Below are 24714 nucleotides of genomic sequence, written 5' to 3' on the forward strand. Positions count from 1 at the left end.
AAGTTGAGATCAGCCAACCCGCGGTGATCATTTCGGGTACCAGAAGGACGAAAATGTAAAATTCGCAAATACAAACCCTTACCCACCATACCATTTATCTCTCCTCTCTCATCCATGTCGAAATTTTGTGTGCTGATCTTGGTGACCTAGAACTTGCCTCTTTCCTTTCTCATTCCCTGCAATCTCCCCCCTCCCGCCTTTGCGGCGGGGCTTCTGGAGATTGGCGGCGCGGCGGCTGCGATCCTCCACTCCGCCTCCGGTGCGTCTCTTTCTCTCCCTGTTCCTATTTCTAGACATTAAAAGTTCGTAATTTTTTTTTTCTTTATTGAATCCAATTCGTGGGATATCTTTTGGGGCTTTACTTCAATTATGCTTCTGTAGGGTTCTTCTCACCCTCCTTGAACCCTAACCACTTGTTTGCTGGATTCAAGATTGATAGAAAGGAAAATTGGTAACTGTATGATAGATGGAACAGCTACCTCCTGTGAACGATCGTCCTGGTGATGCTTCGGAAGAGCATGCTGGCGATGGAATTGGAGTCCTTGCGGAAACGAATGAGAGTGATCCCTTGGTTGAAACTTCTTTGCCTGACTGCACCGGTCAAGATGGTGACGAAGGCCGTGCAGAGGAGAATAAGGATTGGAGTGGCGGGGACAACAATAATTCCACGGTTGTTCATGTAGTTGATAAGATCAAGATCCGTGATGAAGTGAGTGATTCCTTGGATAGACCACTTGAGCCGAAGATTGAAGGATGCGAGGAAGCAAATGAGGCTGCAAACCAAGGTAATGATAACCCATCCACCGCAGAGCAGGTTGCTAATGAGAGTGAAAGCAACGAGGAGGGGGGAGAAGAGTATATGCCCAAGGATACGGATGATGCATTGACACCTAGGTGCGGAATGGTATTTGAGTCAATCAATGAGGCATTCAGCTTCTACAAAACATACGCTTATCGAACAGGATTCTCAGCTGTGCGAAGGACTAGTCGTAACTTTGAGGGGAGCCCAACCCGCTCTACTTTCACATGTCGTAAAGGTGGGAAGCCCGGATTAGCTCCAGCCACCATGTTCAGTCCGCAAACTCGGTCTCGAAGAACACCAGCAGAGAGGACGGAGTGCAAGGCTATGATGGTCATTAAAGATACCAAGCTCATGAACCGGTGGAAGGTGGATTTTCTAGAGCTGGAGCACAATCATCCATGTAATCCGGACATGGTGAGGTTTATGAAGTGCTTCCGGGAGCTGCCTGAATCGGTGAAGATCCAGCATAAGATCAGTGACGAGCTGGGTGAATATCTTGAGAAGTCCATTAACGCAGCTACAGAAGGTAGGAGATGCACAAGTCGCCCTAGAAAGGGTAGCAGAAATGAAGTAGGACGACGGATTGGAGAAAGAGATATTGATGCTCTAATGAAGTTCTTTGATCGTATGCAAGCTAAATATCCAAATTTCTTCTACAATTGTGATTTTGATGAAGAAGGCCGACTCAGGACTGCTTTTTGGGCTGATCCTAGATCTAGATTTGCATACCAGTATTTTAATGATGTTATTATATTAGAGACAATGCACGTGGCTGGTCAGTCTGCCATCCCTTTTGCTGCATTCCTTGGAGTGAATAATCATGGTCAACTTGTCTTGTTGGGGTGTGGTCTTCTTTCAGAGGAAACCAAAGAAACTTATACTTGGCTTGTTAGAAAATGGCTAAGATGTATGTCTGATAAACCACCTGATGCAATAATCACTAATTATTGTGATGTCATATTCAAAGCTGTTTTGGAGGTACTTCCAAATGCTCGACATCGTTTTTGCCTCTGGCATATCACGAAGAAGCTCCAAGAAGCAATTGCGACTATGGAGGAACGGGAAGAGATATTTTTAAGATTTAAGAAGGCTGTATATGATAGCCTTACTGTAACTGATTTTGAAAACGAATGGAGGGAAGTGGTTGCGCAATATCATCTTGGAGAGAATGTGTGGTTATCTTCGCTGTATGACCATAGGAAGCAGTGGGCACCTACATTTGTGAACCACACATTCTGGGCAGGTCTGTCTACCACCCAGAGGAGTGAAAAGGCTGAATCCTTCTTTGATGGGCATGTGTCAACCAAAACCTCGCTTCAAGTGTTCTTTGAACAGTATGAATCTGTTCTGAAAAATAAGTTGGAGAAAGAGAGTTCTGAAGATCTTCGTTCATCCTATTCCCGGCCACAACTGTTATCAGGATTGCAGTTTGAAGAGCAGATTGCAGAGCTATACACAATAAACATCTTCCAGAAGTTTCAAGATGAGGTGAAACAATTGATGCATGTTATTTGTAATGAAGCCAACAGGAGTGGGGCTGTAGTTACATATATTGCCAGTGAGGTAGCAGATGGTAGAAAAGTAGACTATACAGTTGTTTACAACAATTCTGAGAAAGATGTCTGGTGTATTTGCCGGTCTTTTCAATTCAGAGGTATTTTATGCTGCCATGCACTGGCTGTACTGAGACAAGAATATGTTATGACATTGCCTTCAAAGTACATACTTGAGCGCTGGAAGAAGGATTTCAAGCGGCTGCATGCATCTTTAATTGCTTCGAATGCGACGCCAGCACAGGATCTGAGAAGCTATGATGAACTATATTTGCAAGGTCACCAATACTTTGCAGATGTTGTGGATATAGGAGCAATGGAATCTGATCTGAAGGAATTTGTTTTATCAGTCATGAAGGAAGCAAGAGACAAAGTAATTAGGTATGAGGAATCACGGGAAGACAGAATAGTTGATGTTAACATGGCGTTCAGTGGTACTATGTCTGGTGGCCACTCTTATAATGTGGTAAATGTGAACCTGGAAACTGATTCATTGCCTATGGCTCCAACTGATTTCATGCAAGTGCATCCCATGATTCTCCCAAATAAAAGGCTCATTAGTCAGAGCAATAATGTTGTGGACAACACAAATAAGAAATTGAATGTGCAACGGAATAATTATTTTTTGGGACCTGGCACACATGTAGGATACCTTTTCTAATTTTTTTTCTTTATGAAGTTCTGAAGTGAAATGTATTCTCTTTTTCTATTTTAACTTGTTTATCATTTTGCACAGATGTAAAAGAACAAAGTCTGTTTGGTGCAATGATCAGCATAAAAGCTTCAGCTATAATGTTAGTTCATCTTACATCCTTAGTTCCTTACCTTTGTCTGCATTAGCTCTTTGAATTATTGTTTCTTATTTTTCTATGCTTGTTTATACTAGGTGAATCAACTTTTTGGATCATTGTTGTACATTCTTCCTCCTTATATCCGATGTCCTGAACTTGGTAGGCTTGATGTCACAGAGCGTCCTGAAGAATTTATCGTTTTCACAACGAACATGAAGTCTATATATAATTATAGATGATTTGCAAATGATGGACTGCATAAATCCATTGTACTTGATGTGAAGTCATCTCAAATTTTGGCCGCGATATTAGTTGATCTAAACTTGACTTCTTCTTCAACTTGATACAAAAAAGAAACATATTAGTTTCTTTCATGTGCTAAATTATGTACAGTCAGTTTATGCACCCACTGTAAAATGCTTCCTCATCTATATAGAAAATCTTTATATTTTCTCTTCTTTTTCTTGCCAATGTTTCCTTGATTTTGGCGCATTACTTGAATATAGATGTTGCTATTATTACTTGAAATGTCCTGCTGCACCACTTATTTCATGAGTCAGAATGGCCAAGATAAGATTGATTTTGCAGAATGTGGAGATACAGGTTTAGTACATAATGAATGTATTCATGTAACAGTGGAGTTGGCCAGGATTTGATTTGGACAAATGCAAGTTAGTTACTTCATTCAAGTTGTTGAAGTAGGTATGGTGCACTAAGTTGTTTGTCCTTCACTAGCTTTGCAGGCTATACTTGTCATTAGTCATCTATTAGGCATTAGCCTTGTCATTGTTTGGCAAGTCTGGATATCCCATCTACCTGAATGAATTGGTTGGAAAATATCAAGTTGTTTAATATGTCTAGTTGCTACTTTAGGATTTGGTTATTGCAAGGCTAATTAATAATTTAATATATCATCTCATGCTACCAGTTAATATATATATATATATATTGTTTAGTTATTGTATAATATTCTAACAGAACTCAAATTATAATTTGGTCTATCCAATGATGTCAATTGTTCTATTTGATCCTTTGATTTATGATTGGACCAAAAGTGCAGAACTGAAATTATATTATAAATCATAACCCTTTGTAGAAGGCAATTATACTTCAGTATTGTAAATGCTGGTATCAGTCTTATGGTGCTTATTTCACTTTTATTAGTTCAAGTTTAATTGTAGATGGTTGATAACTTGATATACCTAAATATGTTCATTTCTGTGAATATTTTCTCAGAAAAATATAAATAGAATTTTATTCACGTAGAAGTTCATACTTAAGATTGTCTGCTCATAGATCATACATCTTTCAGTAGATATTTTTACCAATTATATCTTCATTACGAATGTACTACTAAATTTTGTTTTCTGAGGGTCTAGCCATGCTTGCGTGCTATTCATTCACGGGACAATACATACATATACAGCTATATTCAACTCTCTATTGGAGGTGTGCACATAGGGGCACTCACGGGACAGTAGGCTAAAGGTATGTAACATTTTAATCAGGTCTGAATTGTTGAAAACCCTGTCACTGGTTTTGAACCTTAGCAGTCATTTCGAGAATCCCGTATAGCTCATGTCTGTGATTTTATTGCTGCATAAATGGGCTTAGATGATGAACTATATATTATTTGATCATATATATGTGTGTTTGACAGTCTCTGGCTTCTCGCCTAGTTTTATAGATGACTTCTTTCTGCATGCCGTAGAGCATTCACATGTCTTTCACTATTCCATTCCCTACTCTAAAATTTAGGGATGAAATGACCATTTCTTTTTTCTTACAACACCTTCTCTATTAGTTTCTCTATCCATTCTCTAAAACTATGAGGACCTATTTTTGTTTCTTGAAATGTAGAGAAGAGAACCTTGTATCTTCCTTTTTCTTTAAGAATTATCTCCTTTACTAAACGATAATACTTTGAGTAACCAAACTTTTAGTTACTCTGCCATCAGAATATGATGCAGGAAGAAAAATTTAAGTAGGAAGGCAGAATATGATATTGAGTTTAGATTGGGCAGCCGGAATTTTCGAGCCGGATTAGGTTGGCTTTGAAATATTCTAGCCTATTATCACCTACTAGCCCATGGGTTTTTGGGGGTAAAACTGAGCTTGTGAATGGGTGAAGCCTGCCAAGTTTGCAGTTAATGGGTCAATTTACAAAATGGGCTTGGGCTTTCGAGTGAGTTTAATAGGAACATGATTTTAAGGTTTTAACCAAATAACTTGCATTAATCTGAAAACATTGGTCAACCTCACCATTGTTTAATTGCCTATGTTGTTAAGTCTATTTTGCCAAAGTCATTCATCATGATCCTTGAAGTGTGACTTATAAGTATTTGGGACATCAGTAACAAATCTTTACAAATGACCTTATAGTTGGTTGACTGATTGCTCAAAGAGCTAGGCAGTCCCAACCTACTAACCCGGTGGGGGCATCCCTTATTCAGCTATTCTGCAACCCGGGGGTTCAACTAGGTTTTGACAAAGTTCTTTTGACTCTATAGATTAGAAAAGTGGAGAATAGACTATTGAATAATGGAGATAACCTTTACTTAGGAGGAGAGTGAGACGTCAACAAAAGGAAAAGACACTGTATCACTAGTAGTATACCGTTAATTATACCCTTAGTCGGGCTTTCACCCATTGTCCAAGATTCCCCATTGCTGTTCCTTGTATTGAGGGAAACGAAATGCTTGAGAACGGAGACGGATCAAAATGCATTTTGTTCTTACGTACATTTTGTCACCCTTTGTGGAAAATCGTTAGGTTTCCCTCTTGCTTGTTCTTAAGCGTCTTTCAGAAGCAGCTGATTAAGATATTATAATTGTTAGTTTGAACGATGGCCGATTCTACTAAAAGACTAAATCTACCTAGTATCATGGTATAAAAGGTTCATAGATTTGGATCCTACTGCCATGATATTTTTTTCATATTTTTAGTAGCAAATATAAAACTTTTAATTTTCAAAAGAAGGCTATTTTGACATTTAGAATCTTAAATATATCTGTTAACTTTGAACAATTTTCCCTTGCCTTACCTTTAAATGTTTCTGACAACTCTACTTTTTATTTAATTAAGTACAGAGAAATGATAAGACATGTTCTCCATTTATACGGAAAACACAGAGTATTTTGAAAAGAAACTCTTCTTTATTAAGTACAGAGAAATATTTCTGACAAATCTCTTTAAGCTATTTGTTTTCATTCCCATTTTCTCCCTCTCATTTTAAAAAGAAAATTATACTGAATTATTTTGGGGGTAAAAGGCACTACAAAAATTCAATAAAGTCTTCGTTTATCTCTTCACTGTGGTAACTTTTATTCACTATTTTGCTCATATTTTTTTCATAGGAACTCTAATCAATGTTATTTAAGCATTGGAAAACTTATTTAGTCATCTACAATTTTATCTCTAACGAGTGTTTTCAAATATTATAATTGTTTCTTTCTTTTGCTTTATAGTTGACGATAGCAGGTCAAGATATATGAATCTTAATAGTTATATAAAGCTATTATGGTAAAAATACCAGAATAGATTTACAAAATCTTTTGCTCTATTACTGATGTTAATAGTTGGATGATTCAATTTTATAGTTTTTTTTTGTACTAATACTTATATAAGGCTAAATCAAATAATATCAATCTCAGTCGTGTATTGAGACTTCAAAAAAATAGGAGATACTTGCGCGAATTCTCTTTATGATGCTATGCAATTAACATTAAGTTAAATAATTAGATTTGTTTCGTGGATTCTCTTAGTGACGTTATTCAATATTATTTTTATTTAAAAGTTTGTAATATTAATATCATAATGGCATGGTCAAACGTATTGGATTGATGATATAGTTGAAAAATCAAAGAAAAAAAGTTTTCATTTTTATCTAGCATGTCATGACCTATATGAGGGTATGTATTTTTTTTTTTAGTATTAAACTTCATAATGTAATGTTTACCTATTGGCTTTTTAACATACTATAAAATAAATATTTGTACGAGGATATGTTGAAAGTAAATGATCTCGAGGACCTAGGGACTATGGAGTTGGAACTAGTATGCAATCACAAAGACATATAACATCTCATTGAGTTATTCCTGTGTCATTTAATTGTTACCTAACCATACTATTTCTGCTCCTAAAGTGCCACCTTATTGCTTTGATTAGGAAGAGGAATGTGAAGAAGCCAATGCTACAATTTTAGACCCGTCATCTACTTAAATATCTTATAAACATTCTCTATCACCAAATATATTGAAGATTTCCAATGAAATGAAAAAATTTGTCTCCGATGAAGATATGTTGAAAGCAATTGTACTATTTAAAGATAAGGATAATCGTAAAACATTCATGACTCTCAAAGGTAATATAATGATAACTTGGCTTAGGAGTTAGTTGCATTAGCCACCTTGGAGTTGCATGATACTTCATTTTTATTTCTATTTTTTTATGACTTTTAAAATTTTATTTTCCCTTAGGATGATCTCTTTTAAACTCACAAATATAAAGATAAATTTTCTTTAAATTTATTTTATAGTGACAAATAAAATTTTGTTATATAAGAAAATTTTATGCAAATCTTATATAAGTGAGTAACCAATTTGTTAATATTAGATAAAGAAATTTATATATAACACCCTACCTTTTAGCTAAATTTATATTTACACCCTATGTTTTCACTATTTGACCTTATGATTTAATTAATATTTGTAGAAAACAACATGGGTTAGATTTTAACTAACACCGTTTGGGCAGATGGGAATATTTCGTCAAATTTACAATTAATTTTCTTAAATGACGAAAATACCCTTATACTTCTTTTTCTTCTTCTCTCTTCCTCTCTTTTAGGGCAGAACCCTATAGCTTCTTTCGATCAAGAAAAGGTAGGATTTTCTCTTCTAACAACTCTCTTTTCTCCTCCTCTATCTTGGGTTTGATATTTTCTTTAGATTTAGCTTTAAATTTGGGAAATGGTATAGCTTCGATTTTTGGAAATGACACAGCTTGGGTTTTAGTTTTTACAACAATTTCACTGATCAAATCCTGAACATACATCCTATTCGAAATATTAAAGTATGGATTTCAGAAAATGTATAGCTATTAGCTAATTAATAAGCTCAAATTTACTTTTTATGTAGCTCCCAAGAGGATTAATGTCATCATCAATGAGCTCAAATTTGAGTTGTAATGATATAGGCGAAAATTTTAATTGCCCTTGTGGTAGGGGTGTTTGCAAAATTTGAGTTTCTAATACGAAGAAGAACAAAAATAGAAGATTTTATTCTTACCCTGGACATAAGGTATGATTTGCAATTTAATTGATACTCTACTAGTATTGAAATATTAACAGTCTCAATGCAGGATGATCATTGCAATTATTTCGCATGGTGCGACGATGTCAATTTTCGCCCGATAGATTGAAATACCAGCTAACTAGAATTGAGTTGAAGATAGAATATGCTAGAGAAGAATATGGGATGGCTCTTTATGTGCATTTGCCTTGGTGTAAATAATTAATGAGTGATGTATTAATGGCAATCTTAGTGAAATCAACTGATGATTGTGTTATGTATCAATTTGAAAACTTTTGTGTTCGGAATAAAATTTGTAAATTGATAGTAGTTGTTGCTGTTGTAAAGCTAACTATTAATAGTAGTTATTGTTGTTGTTGCAAAGCTAACTATTGATAGTAGTTGCCTGCAAAAATCTAAACTCTATCAAACTAAACTAAACATATAAAACTAAACTGAACTTTACAACAACTAAATTTGAACTTTGCAATAACTGTACAAAGCTAAGTTTTTAACAACTAAATATACAACAACTAAACATACAACAACCTGAATTTACAGATTATCCACATTTACAATAACTAAATATACAAAACAAAACTAAACTTTACAACAACTATACAAAGCTAAGTTTATAACAACCTAGATTTACAGATTATCCATAAGATCCAAAAGATTAACACCAAATTTTAGTACAATTACATAGTGGCTGAATTAAATAGTAACCCCAAGTTTAAATTACAAAAAGAATTAAATAGTAACTCCAAGTTTAAATAACAAAATGAGTAAATATTAACTCCAAAAATCCAACAGCTAAGGACCACAACAATACTAATGACCTGCATAAAAAATAGACAAGATAAGTATAGTTCTCACTTTGTGAGACATGAGTAATTATTGAGGTATGTGTATTCTAAAATAAGTAATATTTAATAATACATATTGGGTGCTACGTGCAAAATCATACATAGCTCTAATGACTGAATTACTACTTGTTCTCATAGCTATGGATGACCCCAACTTAGTAGCTGAAGTTTTATTTGTACATCTCCTTCTGCTCTGTCTAATATTAATATTTCTAGAATTTTCAGCCACTTGCCCTTGTCCTATTGGCTCATTACAACTTCACTTATTGTGGTCTTTCCCAACACAACGTCCATAATTTTTGATTGGCTTCATCACCCCCATTTGGCATCCGCTCCTCATTAACACCTCATATACTCTCTTTTTTTTTGTCTTCCCTAGGTCAACCTCTTTTAGAAGCATTGACAATTAAATCATTTGTGGGTCTTTTTCAATACATTTTATCTGGCAATGCTGCTATTTTTCCTACATAAGTTAGCATATATCTTTCAATAGTGAAATAGTCGTTGACATAGTCAGCCACTCTTCGAAGAAAAGATAGGATGACTGTAGCAACATGAATATAAGGAAACTCACATAATTACCACCTTCTACAAGTGCATGTTTGTTCATCCAATTTAATAGTGCATCTCTCATTTGCCCCTTGCACTTTTGCTTCCTCATTTTCAGATCGAAAGATGCTACTAACACCACCAGCCTCTTTACTCACCCATTGAACATATTTAGCTAATATTGGTGTTAGTTTGCCTTCTGCGGTGGTCCATCTGATACTGTCTATAATATCAATATATGGCTTTGCTTGATCCTCTAAAATAAACTTATTGAATAACTTCACACCACAGTTAGTATAGTAGTGGACTTTGGTACCATCTTGATACTCGCTCCTTGTTTAAGTCTACAATAAAATGAAGAGGTTCGATACATCATAATAGTGACTGAAGTAAACTTCTGAAAATGTTAATACATTATAATAGTAATAAAATAATGTCAATACATCACTAAACTTTGGCTTCACATGCAATATACCTTCTCATTTTGAGCTTTCACCCAATCTCTAGCTGGTAAATCTTCTAGTGATTTCATGCAATCCTCCCAAACTAGAGAGACATAAGCTTTAACAGCCTCACACATAGGCTTCTTGTACACCTTATTAGTGAACTTTTACATAAAGTTCTCATAAAAATATTTAAAACACACTCTATGCTCCACTCCTGAAAACACCCCACTAATAGCAATATCTAATCTTTTTTGACGATCCGACATGAATGTGAGATTCTCTATATTTTCAATACCCTCTTTCAAGCATTCCAAAAACCACCTGTATACCCACTTTTCAACATTTACTACTGCAAATGTCACTGAAAATATCTCATAGTTTGCATCCCATGCTATTGCAGCTAATAAATCATCAAAATACTTTCCTTTTAAGTGGCAACCATCAAGTCCAAGATATGGCCTGCTACCTGCCTTAAACCCATCTGAACATGCCTTGAAACACACAAAAAAATTGACAAATGATCCGTCTAAATTATCAACATCAAGTTTAATCATATTGCCCGGGTTTCTCTCATTTAACTCTTTTTGTAGTGCTATAAAAAACTGAAATAATTTTTTTTATATTTCTATATATTTTCTCCAAAGCTATCTCTCTTCTCCTCCATACTTTTCAATACTCGAGCTCAACTTGATATGCATCCGTTAAATAAGCCTTGATAACTTTAGTAGAAATGTTTGGCTCAACCCAAATCTAATCAACTATCTTATTGCATATCCAACTAGTTTTGCCCATCTTATTTACACAAATATTGACACCTCACATGTATGCTCCCCTTTCAATATTTTCACCTGGATTAGTGTGTCACCATGTACAGTTGAAGCATGCAATCTCCAAGAACACTCTTTTTTGACACATTTAACAGTTACCCTACACTTCTCATTATGAAGATAGATTGTCTGAAAATGGTGTTTGATTGCATAGTCTCCAAGGGCATCCCAAAACATATAAACATTATCAAATATGCTCCCTACTGCAAGTGATGAATCCTCCGCCTCTCACTCATATGTGTGGATTGTAACGCCCCCGCCCGGCACGGCACGTGCACGCCTACGCGCCCACACGGCACGCGCGGCGCACGCGACAGGTCGGGCGGGGCCCGTCCCACACAAATACTCTCCTGTGCACATATAATCATGACATCATTAAATAAAACCTGTTAACCTATCCATGATCACATAATCCATCACCAAATACATCATACTATCAACCAAATAAACTTGTTAACATATGAATATCCAAGTTCATAATAATATACACTAGACCACTACATAATCTAGCAGCGCCCACACAGGCCACAACAAACCATCAAGATACAACTAAACAACTGATACACGAGTGCTATAAATTCCGATATATACTATACAAATCATCATTCGATACAATAAGGCACAAATATAACAAACAACGATACAACTCAATGTCTGGTTAAACTATCTTTTATACCGTCTCGCATCAATAACTCACATCATCATCACTCTAAAATATCTTCTTAAGGTATCTCAGGTCGCTATCACGTACTACAAATCTGAGGGGTTAGAAAAGAAATAAAGAGAGTCATGAGCAAAGGGCTCAGTGAATAGACTTTACCCCGAATCAGTAATGCCAAACAAAGAGTAAATCATATACTGGATAATATGAATCGAAAGGCAGTATGATGCCATGTATGAACATATATATATGTATCCTCAATGACATATATATGAATGAAATCAAATCTCATGAATGACCATATTATATCCTCAACCGAAATTATATAACATGATGAAATTACCATATAACATCACCGAATATAACACCATATCATGTATAAAAATTATGATCCAATGATACTAGTCACATCAACGATGATGCATGATGCATGATGCATGCCAACCACTAGATAATCGTATATGTCAGAGCCAGATATAATCCACATATCTCTCACTATCATAATCATCCGTCTAAACTCTGAATATCATCCACCATGCTGGACTACGGTACCCGACCCCAAACTTGATACGCATCATGTCACAAGCTCAGAGCATACCCTGTCATACGCTAAGAGTATCTCTGTAGATAAGTCATACCCTGCCATACGCTAAGGGTATCTTAGAAGAAAGTAATCATACCCTGCCATACGCTAAGGGTATATCAATGATAGTTGTACCCTGTCATACGCTAAGAGTACAACTATCAGCCATCACCATACTCTGCCATACGCTAAGAGTATGTCCAGTACCAATCCGGACCAGATACCGTTCCAGCTATCACATCACATCATATCATATCACATCACATCACATACACATATATTTTTATGATTTCCTATACATGATAAATTATATGCATATATCCAGTACGACAACAGATCATGCAACTCAGAAATTTAGGTGGTAAAGAAGTCGAGAGAAAAATGATGTAATGCAGACTCCAACCATGTATCTAACACATGCATACTCATGCTAATCTATCACATGCATACTCATGATAGAGATCATCCCGACATAAAACCATAACAACATAATCATCTCCAATCATCTCTATATATCACCAATGTACTCATATCCCAGATTAGTCTAATCAAATGCATGGTAAAATATGCTTGACTGAAATCATCTCTATATAAAGTCATATAATCATGCTGGAAGCCAAATTATGCATGTACATAATATGTAATATATCCTAATTTGAGAAAGAGATCTAGGGGATAAGACTACTCACCGTTTGATTAGAAGATACAAACCACGCATCTCTCACGTCCGTTAGGTAACCAAGTGACACTCATCGCTAGCAAGGTCCACAGGGTCTCAAATAAGGGGGTTCGGGATCTGAAATATTTAAGTAGTATGATGTTAGCCGTTTATCTAATTAGAATTAATTCAGTTAAAATATAAAGGTTTATTAGATTTAGAATCATTTTTCTTTATTTTTGATTACATAACTAGGTCTATAATATAGATACGATTCAAATATTATAATTCTTTATTATTATAAAATATTAGTTATAATATAAGGAGAAGAGGTCTGTTTCCTTTTATATAAGAGTATTTCTAAATATATAATTAAAAAATAAAATAAAAGGCTAAATAAGTATAGAGGTGGTCTAATTTTAATTAATTTTATAATTCATACCCTATCTTGATTAATTAGGGACAACGCAGTCTTTACTCAATAAAATAATAAATAAATAACTAAATAAACTTAGTATTTTATTTGTTGCAGAATAATCATAAAATTAATAGAAATACTTAAAATATATATGATGAGGGTATTAGAATATAAATCTAATAATTATAATTTACAAATCTATCTATTAATCTAATAGATATGTAAATAAATAAATAAATATAAGTATTACCTATATTTATACCTAATTAATCATTAATTATAAAAATTATCATTAATAAAATTATATTGAAGGATATATATAATATTATTAAAATAGTTAATGTCTAAATAATCTATTTGCATTAATTAAGAAGAAAAATACCTAAATAAATAACATAAATAAAATAATTAATTAATAAATTAATTACATCTACCATCAGTGCTGGGCCGAGCCCAACACTGTGCAGAAGGAAAGAGTGGAGCTGAGGAAGAAGGAGAAAAAGAAAGAAAGAAAGAAAGAAAGAAAGAAGAAGAAGAAGAAGAAGAAGAGAAGAGGAAGAGAAGAAAGAGAGGAGGTGAGGGAGGAGGTTGCGGGCCCGGGCCGGCGGGGAGGGCACCGGCCGTTGCTGACCAGCCAGCGGCCGACCTCTCGCCGGCGGCTCGGCTCCGACGATCCCAACCTCGGGAGAGAGAGAGAGAGAGAGAGAGAGAGAGAGAGAGAGAGAGAGAGAGAGAGAGAGAGAGAAGGAAAGAGAAGGGGAGTGAGAGATCTCACCGGCAGCGGCGGCGGCTCTAGGGAAGGTGCCGGTATAGAGAGAGAGAGTAGAGTGAGAGGGTGGGAGAGAGAGAGAGAGAGAGAGAGAGAGAGAGAGAGAGAGAGAGAGAGGCGGTGGAGGAGTAGTGGCGACGCCGGGGCCCACCGTCGCCAGCTGGCCGCAGCCGGTTGGCTGCGGCAGCGGCCGCAGGCGCGTGGCGCCCCACCAAGCTGCATGAGCAGCTGGCATGGGCACGAGGCCGGCCACAGTGTGGCCGGTCGCGTCGTGCCCATGAATTTTTTTTTTTTTTTGGGATTGGGTTGTTACATGGATTCTAAATTGTTCAACATCATCCTTAGAAGATAAAATATTATCAACTTCTTCCTCATTTATAGCAGCATTTTCATCACTATCACTACTAGTAGAGCATTGTGAAGCACTTGTGGGAAATTCAACATCATCTCCCAAAATACCTGCAATATTTGTTTCTCTAACATTATCTTCAATATTATCTCCAGCATTATCTCTAACATCATCTAGCTTTTGATGAATTTGTGTCACGGACCTCAATACCAACTACAAACATATCAATATGATCTTCAGATTTATATAAATTAATCATTTTAAGAACATCATGGTCTGAAAATATAGCATTATATGCTTCCCTTGGACCCGATCTCCTATAACATATACGTAAGGCAACTTGCCTATCCATCTTTGTTTAATTAAAAATATAATCCAATAGATCTATGAAATTTATGTAGTCTCGCTCTACAATGAATGTCATTTGTCTCCCATTAACATATTTAAATTGTAAAGTACTTCGATTTATTTTCCATGATCCACCATAGTGGAGCCGTATAGTCGAAACATCATTTTCCATTTGAAATGAAACTCATGACCAAGAATAAGCAAACTATTTAATAGTAAGAGAATAATTTATTGTGTTGTGTTGGGACTACACATGAAATACAATTAACAAACTACTTTACTTTATAGGGATCACAAAGAAATATTTAATAGAAATAGATATTTAATTGCTCTATGGGGATCATACAAGAAATACAATTAACAAACTTCTGTAGAGAGACCACATATGAAATACAATTAACAAATTATTTACTGTATATAGACTACAGAGATAACAGAAATAAATATTTAATTACTCTATGGGGATCATACAAGAAATACAATTAATAAAAGAATCATATAAAATCAAATGCTCTACAACTTGACAGCAAGAAATATGTCATCCTTAAATATAGTATGTAGGAACTATATAAAAAAAATATGATAGTAGGAAAGATGCTTTACAACATTACTTTTCCCTATCTGCGTAGTATAAAACCAAATGCTTTACACTATTACTTTTCCCAAATCTAATGGAAGATCTAGTGAGGAAAACAATAAACCATAGGGCTCGATCTACAAATATTAAAAACGTAGGGTGTAAATACAAATTTAGCTAAAAGGCAGGGTATTATATACAAATTTTCCTATTAGATAAATTACACTCGTGCATAGGCATATATAGTAAAATTTGTTGAATTAGGAAAAGCTAAACACAAGCATATGTACATGTGATTACATTGTTTATATTGTAATACGAGTTTTTCTTAAATTACAATATCCATTCCACATTTGATGAACTATTTTATTTCTTTTGATTGCCCCTATAGTGCGGTTGATTATTCATGCTATCAGCATCTTCTCCATAGTTTTCATCACCTTTTATAACATCAATGATCTTGTGTTCATTCATTTGAGTAATAAAATTATTTAGTCATCTCATATCCTCATTAAAAATTCTAATAAAATTGTATAACACATAGACTGTAGTAGTAATATCTCTTTGTTTAATTAATTTGGTGAAAGGTAGCCACTTTTAGTATTGGAAGGCATATGTTTAAGATACTAATAATGCGTTCAAGATGGTTATGAAGAGATGCATGCCAAAGATTGAATAATTATTTGTAGTCTCTAGGTTTTGCTTGAGTTCTTCCTTGTTCTTGCAAATGATAGCACACTTCTCTATATAAAGTAATAAAATTTAGTGTGTTATTATAATCTGCATTAACTAGATAATATTTGTCTCGTGGAACACTAAAATCTTGATCCAATGAAGTTGTAAACTTTTAGCATTAGATGCAGAACCCTCCCATCCAGCTCTTAAATAAACAAAGCATAGATTAAAATGATATGTTACAATTATATTTTGTGATAGTGTTCTTTTATAATGAAAAAGTTTTTAGTCTTCTGGTGATATTGATATAGGGACACGTGTATCATCAATACAATCCTACAGTAAAAATAAATAAATTTACACTTTTTAATGTATTCAAAAGGATAAAGATTTTTTAAAGTAATTTTTACATTAAAATATGAAAAATATTTGTGCAGTGATTATTGGCCTCCGCACATAATCTTATGCCATTTTAGTAATTGCTTCTCACCACTACATTGAAGCATTTCTTGTACAACACACCCCTAATATTATGAAGAATATTTCTCTTTTAAAAAATATTGCAACTTGCTGTTCAATTACAACACCTCTAGAAGAATATTTCTCTTTTAAAAAAATCACAAGGGCATGGAAAATGTGAGCGTCTATTGGAAACTGACATTTGCACTGACTTTCATGACCTTCAAGAATTTTTCTTTAACATATGATGTACCTATTAGAATCGATGTATGGCAAGGATATTTATCTGATTGATAATCAAATAAATTGATAAAATTGCGAACATCCTGTGATCATCCTTTTGATTTATTCGTCTCCAATGAACCAAATCCAAAATAATATATATATATATATATATATATATATATATTGAGAAAGAAGTGAATGTTCTTTTTTAAAAATGATTGGTGATACGAATGACAAACAGTGAGAGTAAATTGAAAAGTTTTTTGCATAGTCTAGTTTCGTAAGTAATAATTTGCCGAAAACTAGTTTTTTAAAAGCTAATTTATATATATATTTAATTTATTGGACGAAAATTTATATAATTTTCAAAGGTCATCCAAACACTATCTAATTTTAAATCACTATACTGTTTTGACTCGTTAGTAATAAAATATGGATAACTCTTTTAACATAATACTAAAAATCCATATAAAATATGTACATCATATGGCCTAAGAGGACAGGGCATAAGAGGTTTGCTAGTCACATCGATAAAGAGTCGTTAACAAAAGCAAGAAAAGGATCTGACCTCAGTAGAAGCAGCAACTCACCAGAAAGCACCAACTAGAGATGGTAAGTGTACCGAAACTGAGTTCAAAGTGGTGCTTGGCCAAAATTGATACCATTTTTTGTTACAATGAACACAGGGATTTGTCGTACATGATTTCTTTTCTTTTCTTTTCTTTTTTATGAAAGAAGTCGTACATGATTTCATTCATAGAAAGTTACATAAAAATTAAAAAATTGTACCACGACAACATTTTCTGCACTATATATGAAGTGCTGGTTTCAATCTCATCTCAAGCCTATAATTTAGTTATGAAACAAAAGCAGTCCAACAAATTTGCTAGTGCATATTGACTAGGTCATTGCACAGTAACTGAATGAATGCTATCATCATGAATGTTGTAATTTTCAGATCTTGAAGAGCTTCAAACATCAGTTGCAGCATCCCCGCGTGACATAGCTTCCATGCTTCCTGTGGCAGCAGATTTCTCAGCTGCTGATCTTTGTTCCATCTCACTGCAATAGTTGAAGAAGAACAGATAAATAACATCATAATGGCAGGAGAAAATTAACAAGAGCATCCGATTAAAGTTAAACAACAGGAAGATGTTTATTCCAGGGTAATTAGCCTTTTATTATAACACATCATCCCACCTGATGGATGCATAGGTTTTCCAGTAAGATGTACCACAAAACTACCTAATTATTTTGTCCCCACTTATACGTATTGTTAAATAATTCTGCCTAAATCATCCTATGCTGCTAAACATGTCTACAAGTCCTCTTTTCACATGTCGAGTCTACCAAGCCAGCTCGACGTCAGCGATCAAGGTCAGTTTGTTTGTAAATGAGCCAAGCTTGAGTCATTAGTGTATGCTTGAAACTAATTTCAAGCCGAGCATGATCACAAGCAGGATCAACTCAATAAGGCTATTCATAGTATAGAACCATTAGATCAAGATCTAGATATCCATCTCTCCTGACATCAAGCTTGATCTAACTTGGGCTTGAATTAGGCTTCGCTTGAAATATATGTGATTTTGTTCACCGAGCAGCTCATTTAGGCTTGAACTTTAGTAAGCTCAAAATGAGAAAAAACAAGCAAGCTTGATCATATAACTTGACCTTGAAATTAGTTCGAACGAAGCTTGAACAGATCTTGGCTCGATTACAGCCCTAGGATGAACAAAAAAATTATGATTGCGCTACACACTTGGCATGATTGCAGTTATTCTAATATTAGGTAAGACAAGAAAAAAAATTGCCAACCCCTAGGAAATACAAAAATTATGTTTGATAGCAATAAGAACTTATTGACCATTCATGGTCAGAAAGCCATAATAAAGTTCAAAGTGATTAAGATCAGAATGTTTTCTGCAGTTCTGCGGAAGAATGACATCAACGAATAAAAGAAAACAAAGGGATGTACCTCTCCTTAGATGCTACAAGAGGATCTGAAACAGGCAACTTAAGATGGCCAAATTCGGTAGAAGCTGTAGATCTTCCACATAGAATACGGTGAAACACTGAGGCGATGGGTTCCATGACTGGCCTGCAATTTTAACTAAGTTAGCATGATTCAACTTACCAGTTTCAAATGTGCTTTATTATTGCAGAACGATGGGAAAATATCACCTCATAAATTCAGGGAAGAAGCTAGCAAAGGAGAACTCATCACTTGGATCTCCCTTAAGATCAGTTCTCGGATTTCTTTGAAAGAAACGCAAGTAAATCCAACTTACATACATGCCAGATAGTAAAGTTGGAAGAAAATTTATGGAATCTGGTACAATGAAGGCCATAACTAACGAGAACACTCCGACAAAAAGTGGCATCCACTGGAAAAGGGCAAAACAAGATTCCAACATCACCAAATTCTTTAGATAACAATGCAAATCCTCATGCTTATAATGAACACATACCTTTGCTTTGATCTTCCAGAAAAAACACATTGGCAGCTCAAGATTTGGTAGTACTTGCTTCAGGCCCACCAGAAGTCCTGCAAGAACCCCATGGAAGCCAGAAAGAGGTGTATATCTGTCAAAAAAGAATAAAGCAAAAGGAAATCTGGATGAGTATACAGTTACTTCTTCTGATGTACAGTCAATCTCTAAGAGCATTAAGTGAAAAAGTATAACACAATTCAAAGAAAAAAATATATAAAAAGTCTTGTTTAAATTATTCAGCAGCAATATCTTGAGAGATATTTTTATTTTACTGTAGTAGTCACAGAGAGATCTAGAGAAGAAAATCAAGACTGAGATAAGGCTTAACATTATAAAGAACCTTCCATATCAAAAACGGTACTATAATCACATGATGCAATTGTAGCAACTGTTAAATTTTGCATGTCACTTGCAAGAAATTCTTTTCACCTATGTATGCAATAAAGGATTAGAACTTAGAAGCTTGATTCCATATCAGCTGAGCACTTGAACCTAAGTAGAGTGCACCAAGGGTTTCACTTTCCACCTTACATCCAAGTGGAAACAGGTGATTAGGATTCAAGCCATGGCAACAAACTCCCCACTGATGGGGTTAAGGCTGCATATATCTATCGGTCCTCATACCCTGCATTGGCAGGAGCCTCATGCAGTGGGCACTCTTGTCCATCAGTTGAACTATTGTGTCCTTACAAACAAAATACTGATCAAATATGTACTCTGATACTCAGTACTGAAATATCCATTTTCAAATATCATGCCATGTTAATTTAACTGTTCGATATCCAGCATCTCAATATCAGATCCAGATGACATCACAGAATTAAAAAAAAACAAGTCATAAGTCAGATCCAATAACTTGGTGAAGAAGGAATATGCTGCAACAGTTAATAGATTGAACAACTTCATTACTTACAGGAAGCTCTCCTTCCTTGTTATGTAGTACAGTGCTATTGCAGTAGAAAAGGCGCATATCGAAGTAAGAAAATTGGTCAATATAACAAACTTCAAGAACTCTCTGCGACCCCATACTGGTTCCAGATCTTTTCCACAGAAAAGAAGACCAAGCGAGCTGCCAATAGCCTGCAATTTCAAAGGTACTATTACTATCACCTCATGACACTACACACACACACATAGAACAAGCAGAATAAGAATACACCATAAAGTAAATGAACTAAACTGAAAGAGATAACCAAGGGAATCTATGCTTCCTTTATATGGTAATATTAGTGTGTTGTATTTACTATTTAACCAAGGGAATCTATGCTTCCTTTATATGCTAATGTTAGTGTGTTGTATTTACTATTTAACCAAGGGAATCTATGCTTCCTTTATATGGTAATGTTAGTGTGTTGTATTTACATGAGAAAGTCAAGCCCAAAGAGGCCTAGAATTTCAGTATGGCCTAAACATGTACAAGCTTTAGGGCTTCTAATTGAATCATTTTGAGAGAGGCATGTGGCATCGTGGGAAAACTATCACCTCTATAACTTGATCTCTTTGAGAAGCTCTTCTGAGTTCTGATTGTATATGTAGGTTGGAAATAAGCCCACAAAAAATTATATAAGTCTTGTCTACTACTAAATGAGCCTTGTTGCCAACATATCTTATCAAAAGCTTTATTTGAGCTATTATGGACAATTTTGAATTCTTCCCATATTGTCCATTACTGTCCCTACCTATATAAAGGACCGAGGACTATGCCAGCATCTATCAACCAATTGATTGGTGATCAGTAATCATAGTGGTCAACAATAGTTTTGTTGCTCATGTTGGAAGTAATGTAATATCTTCTTGACAGCTCTTCTGTTTGGTGGCTAATCCAGAAAGATCATGAAAATTTATACATCAATGATTTATCTCAAATGAATCTACCAATTTCACCTTTGAATTCATAAAAGTTCAAATGAATAGGTTGCAGTTAAAACATTACCGCAGCAGTTTACACCAATACTGCATGGAGAAATAGTCAACATAATGCTGTAAGAGATGAATCCACAAAATAGTTTCATTTGCCAGATATAGTAATTAAGAGATCGTATATTTAACTTCAATGTACCCTTTTTAATCTAATAGGGTTCAAAAGACAACAATGGTCAAAACTCAAAAGTGCCAGTTGCACTGACATTGTGCCATCGGCATAGCCAAGAGTAACCACTCGTCAAAGGTCTGTCTATCTTCATCACTTTCATAGATAATTATGAAGGACCAACTAAAGATGGTCAAAGAAAACCTTAAGGATATAAAATGTGGAACAAAATAATAATTAGGGACGGTGAGCATGTTATATAAGATTCCATTTGTAATGTCTATGGAAAGCCCCAATAAATTTCTTAATCTTGTTTCTTCCTATTCTTAAAGGATATTAAAATGGTAACCATAATAATGTACAACAAGAAATCTACTTAAAAACCACATACGAGAGCAATATTATACACAGGACATGCAATTTTAAAAAGAGACTGAAAAACATTTTCAATGTACTGATATTAGAGAATAGTAAGCTACTAATTAATAAGAATATAACCAACCCCTGGAAGAACTTGCTCAAGGTAGCCAGCAGTGATGAGATTCCACACGAATGGAATAGTCCTACAGGATCAACAGAACTCCAATAAGTGCCAAGTTGCAAACTCCGTAATTACTATTATGCTCACAGTACTTGCATCTGAATGAAAGAAATATCATTTTATAGACTTAAAGAGCATCGTATGTTTGCTTCTTTAGGTGTCACTGGATAAATGATCTTTCTATATATTTGTCCCCTTCTATATATGTTTAATTGAGGAGCATCCATGTAGATTTATCTTGCAGTGAGTATGCATGGGTTCTGTATGTCCCCTTTTCTATTAACTTCTCTATACATACAAAGAGATACATATAAATAACATGTAGTGTGTTTACACATGGCCTCTACTCTTTAAATAAAGAAAAATAAATGAAGCTCCGAAGGCTACCTTGCAGGGATAAGTGCAAGATAATTGATAGCTGAAGGAGAAACTTGGAGCAAAGCATATCCTCCAACAAGAACCACAGCAAGGCATTTGCAGGTTTTAGTAAATCCTTTTCCAGGAGCAACCTACAGTTAAGGATCAGACAAAGTCGTTATCAACAAGAACATCAAAAGAGTTTCATTGATACCAAATACCTTCCACAGCTGTAATGTTTAACTTTTACATATGTGAGGTCCTTGTCTACATTGAAGTATACATGATAAGATTGCCCGAAAGTTAATTAATAGATGATTATAGCATAATGTCAATCATTATTTACTTGTTGATTTAGTAGAATATTTTGTTTCGAAAATACTGACCCATAAAAATCTGATGCCATGCACTACATATGGAAAGCTAAATTTAGACATTGTTGGATCTGAAATGTGTTCTTTATAAAAGCAACCAATGTAAGACCTTGATTTGATAATGAAATAAAGGATGAGAAGGCTTGAAAAAGCGTTAGACAAGAAAGACACAATGAGGTAAATAGGAGGTGAGGTACTGATTCTCTGTTTGGACTGGTCACAATTCTAATGTTTCTCAATAGATGCAAACCATGCAATGAGGTAAGCCCAATGTTTCCTTCCTATGGGCTGATCACCACTCCAAGCAAGAAATCAACCAGCCATAAATCTGCTGCCCAAATTCAATCTAAACCAGGATGGGTGTCACACTATTAAAGTTCATCAAATGAAAGACAAAAACCACATAAGAGCGATGAAAAACCTAAAACTGGGTTATAGACTTGGCCAGCCAAACCTTAAGCTCAGGCTCTAGATTGAACCAAACATTTAGATAAGAACCCAGTTATGAATTCAATCAGAGATCTGGATTAATTCAAAAGATCAATTTTTGCAAGTCATGATGATAAAGGAAAAGAAAACCAGAAAGAAAATTTGACGGAGATAAAATCAGATTTATTAATTCAGGAAAGGGCTCGGCAAGCTTAGTTGCATTTGTTTAATAGCCAGTCATTCTGATTGTGTAGTAGGAGTTGACCTTTCTGGGTGAGCTTTATTAAATTAGCCAGGAAAAAAACAGAGAACGAAATGCATCTAGAAGGCTTTATCAAACTGGCTTATCTATGGGTCGTCATTTACTGCTTATATCCACTTCTTTTGCAACAAAACTCCCTAAAATTTAGCGATGGAAATCTTTAACTGCTGATTGGAAAGTAATAACTCATAAACTCGGTCAAGACACAATATTGGAATGAGGTTGATTATTATAGTTATGTTATAATTCAAAATTTAACACATGATATACCATCATATACTTTCAGAACTGAGAAGGAACTCCCAAGGAATGTGGTGCAATCTGATTTGAGAGACCAAAGAAAGAAAAGAAAAGAAATATATGGCCAGGATAATTATGATTTTATCTTAAGATGCAGATTGACAAGTTTGCCTTGGAATCGAGATAGGGAGAGAGTTCATTGAGTATGGCATCAAGCATCGAACAAGATTCGAAAACTGTAAGTATTTGATCAGGTCTATAGACAAAAGAACCTCTGCAAAGGGAACTAATAGGAAAACAGATCCACCACTTGACATAAACTCCCGTAAGTTATGAATCAGAATAAGTCTTTGCATTTCAAGTTTTACCCCTCCTAATGACAAAACTATATGATTTTGTCGAGAGATCTGTCATAGAAGAACGCAGATCCTTTTCTTATTAAAGTCAAAAGCAAGAAACGAGTAGAACATGAGTTCCTTTGTAATGCACAATCTGCCTCAGCTCGTCTAAGGTAACAATTTCCTGCACGCTTAAAGTGTGAAGAATTTAAGAAACCGTCAAATTAAAATTGTTCAACAAGCTAGGAAGCTCAATTTCACTTCAACCACTTCAAACACAACAACAAATTCAGGCCCAGTAGCACACAAGAATACAAGGAACGATTGGCATTAGAAACAAGCATCGCAATCACTCCAACCCAGTCCATGGGTTATCCAAAGCCAAAGCCATACTAAAAGATCTGACAACAGACGGAAATAAGAAGGCAAGGTCAACGCAAAATTCAGGACCAAAAACAAAGACCCAAATATTAAAAATGAAGAAACCAAGAGCAACCCAACTCGAAATTGTCAAGAAGGAATCCAAAGCCAGATCCAGAAAGATTGGACTTTAGAGAGGAAAAAAAAAACAGAAATCGAGATAGCTTACTCACAGGAGCTGGAGTTTGTTGCAGAGGTTGCTGCTCGGCGGAGGAAGCCGTGCTACTATCCATCATCCTTCCTCCTTTTCCTGTCTCCGAGATCAGAAAAGGAGGTTTCTTACCCTTTTTTCTCCTCTTCTCTTCTCTTCTCTTCTCTTCTCTTTTCTGTTCGAAAGGTCAAATGATGAGACAAAATCATGGGTTGTCGTGGGCGCCTGCCCTCC

General features: G+C 35.1%; 2 protein-coding genes across 5 annotated transcripts; one reads left to right on the plus strand and one right to left on the minus strand.

The window, feature by feature from the left end:
• Positions 1–8678, plus strand: LOC140799320 (protein FAR1-RELATED SEQUENCE 6-like). Of its 4 annotated transcripts, none has more exons than XM_073153607.1 (5): positions 1–259; positions 382–2998; positions 3092–3149; positions 4526–4634; positions 8497–8678. In XM_073153607.1, exons 2-3 carry the CDS (start codon positions 467–469, stop codon positions 3095–3097), a joined length of 2538 nt encoding a protein of 845 aa, XP_073009708.1. In that variant the 5' UTR covers positions 1–259; positions 382–466; the 3' UTR covers positions 3098–3149; positions 4526–4634; positions 8497–8678. The 4 variants fall into 4 exon arrangements, with proteins under 4 accessions (XP_073009708.1, XP_073009709.1, XP_073009710.1 ...); XM_073153608.1 differs by having other exon boundaries at positions 8508–8678; XM_073153609.1 differs by lacking the exon at positions 8497–8678 and having other exon boundaries at positions 4526–4710.
• Positions 8679–17536: 8858 nt separating this feature from the next.
• On the minus strand, positions 17537–24714 carry LOC140799376 (rhomboid-like protein 19). Its single transcript, XM_073153690.1, has 8 exons — positions 24503–24714; positions 22297–22418; positions 21871–21931; positions 20253–20419; positions 19316–19430; positions 19029–19231; positions 18823–18945; positions 17537–17909 (listed from the first exon to the last, which is right to left on the minus strand). The coding sequence occupies exons 1-8, from the start codon at positions 24563–24565 to the stop codon at positions 17819–17821; spliced, it is 945 nt and encodes a 314-aa protein (XP_073009791.1). The 5' UTR covers positions 24566–24714; the 3' UTR covers positions 17537–17818.

The sequence above is a fragment of the Typha latifolia genome, chromosome 12, assembly GCF_019914945.1.
Source record: "Typha latifolia isolate L0001 chromosome 12, TyphaL0001v2, whole genome shotgun sequence".
Classification (NCBI taxonomy): domain Eukaryota; kingdom Viridiplantae; phylum Streptophyta; class Magnoliopsida; order Poales; family Typhaceae; genus Typha; species Typha latifolia.

Coding starts and splice junctions, on each gene's coding strand:
- LOC140799320 (XM_073153607.1), top strand. CDS start 467: ATGGAACAGCTACCTCCTGTGAACGATCGTCCTGGTGATGCTTCGGAA.
- LOC140799376 (XM_073153690.1), bottom strand. CDS start 24,565: ATGATGGATAGTAGCACGGCTTCCTCCGCCGAGCAGCAACCTCTGCAA. Junction 22,419..24,502: donor TGCAACAAACTCCAGCTCCT/GTGAGTAAGCTA, acceptor CCTTAACTGTAG/GTTGCTCCTGGAAAAGGATT. Junction 20,420..21,870: donor TTGAGCAAGTTCTTCCAGGG/GTTGGTTATATT, acceptor TTGAAATTGCAG/GCTATTGGCAGCTCGCTTGG.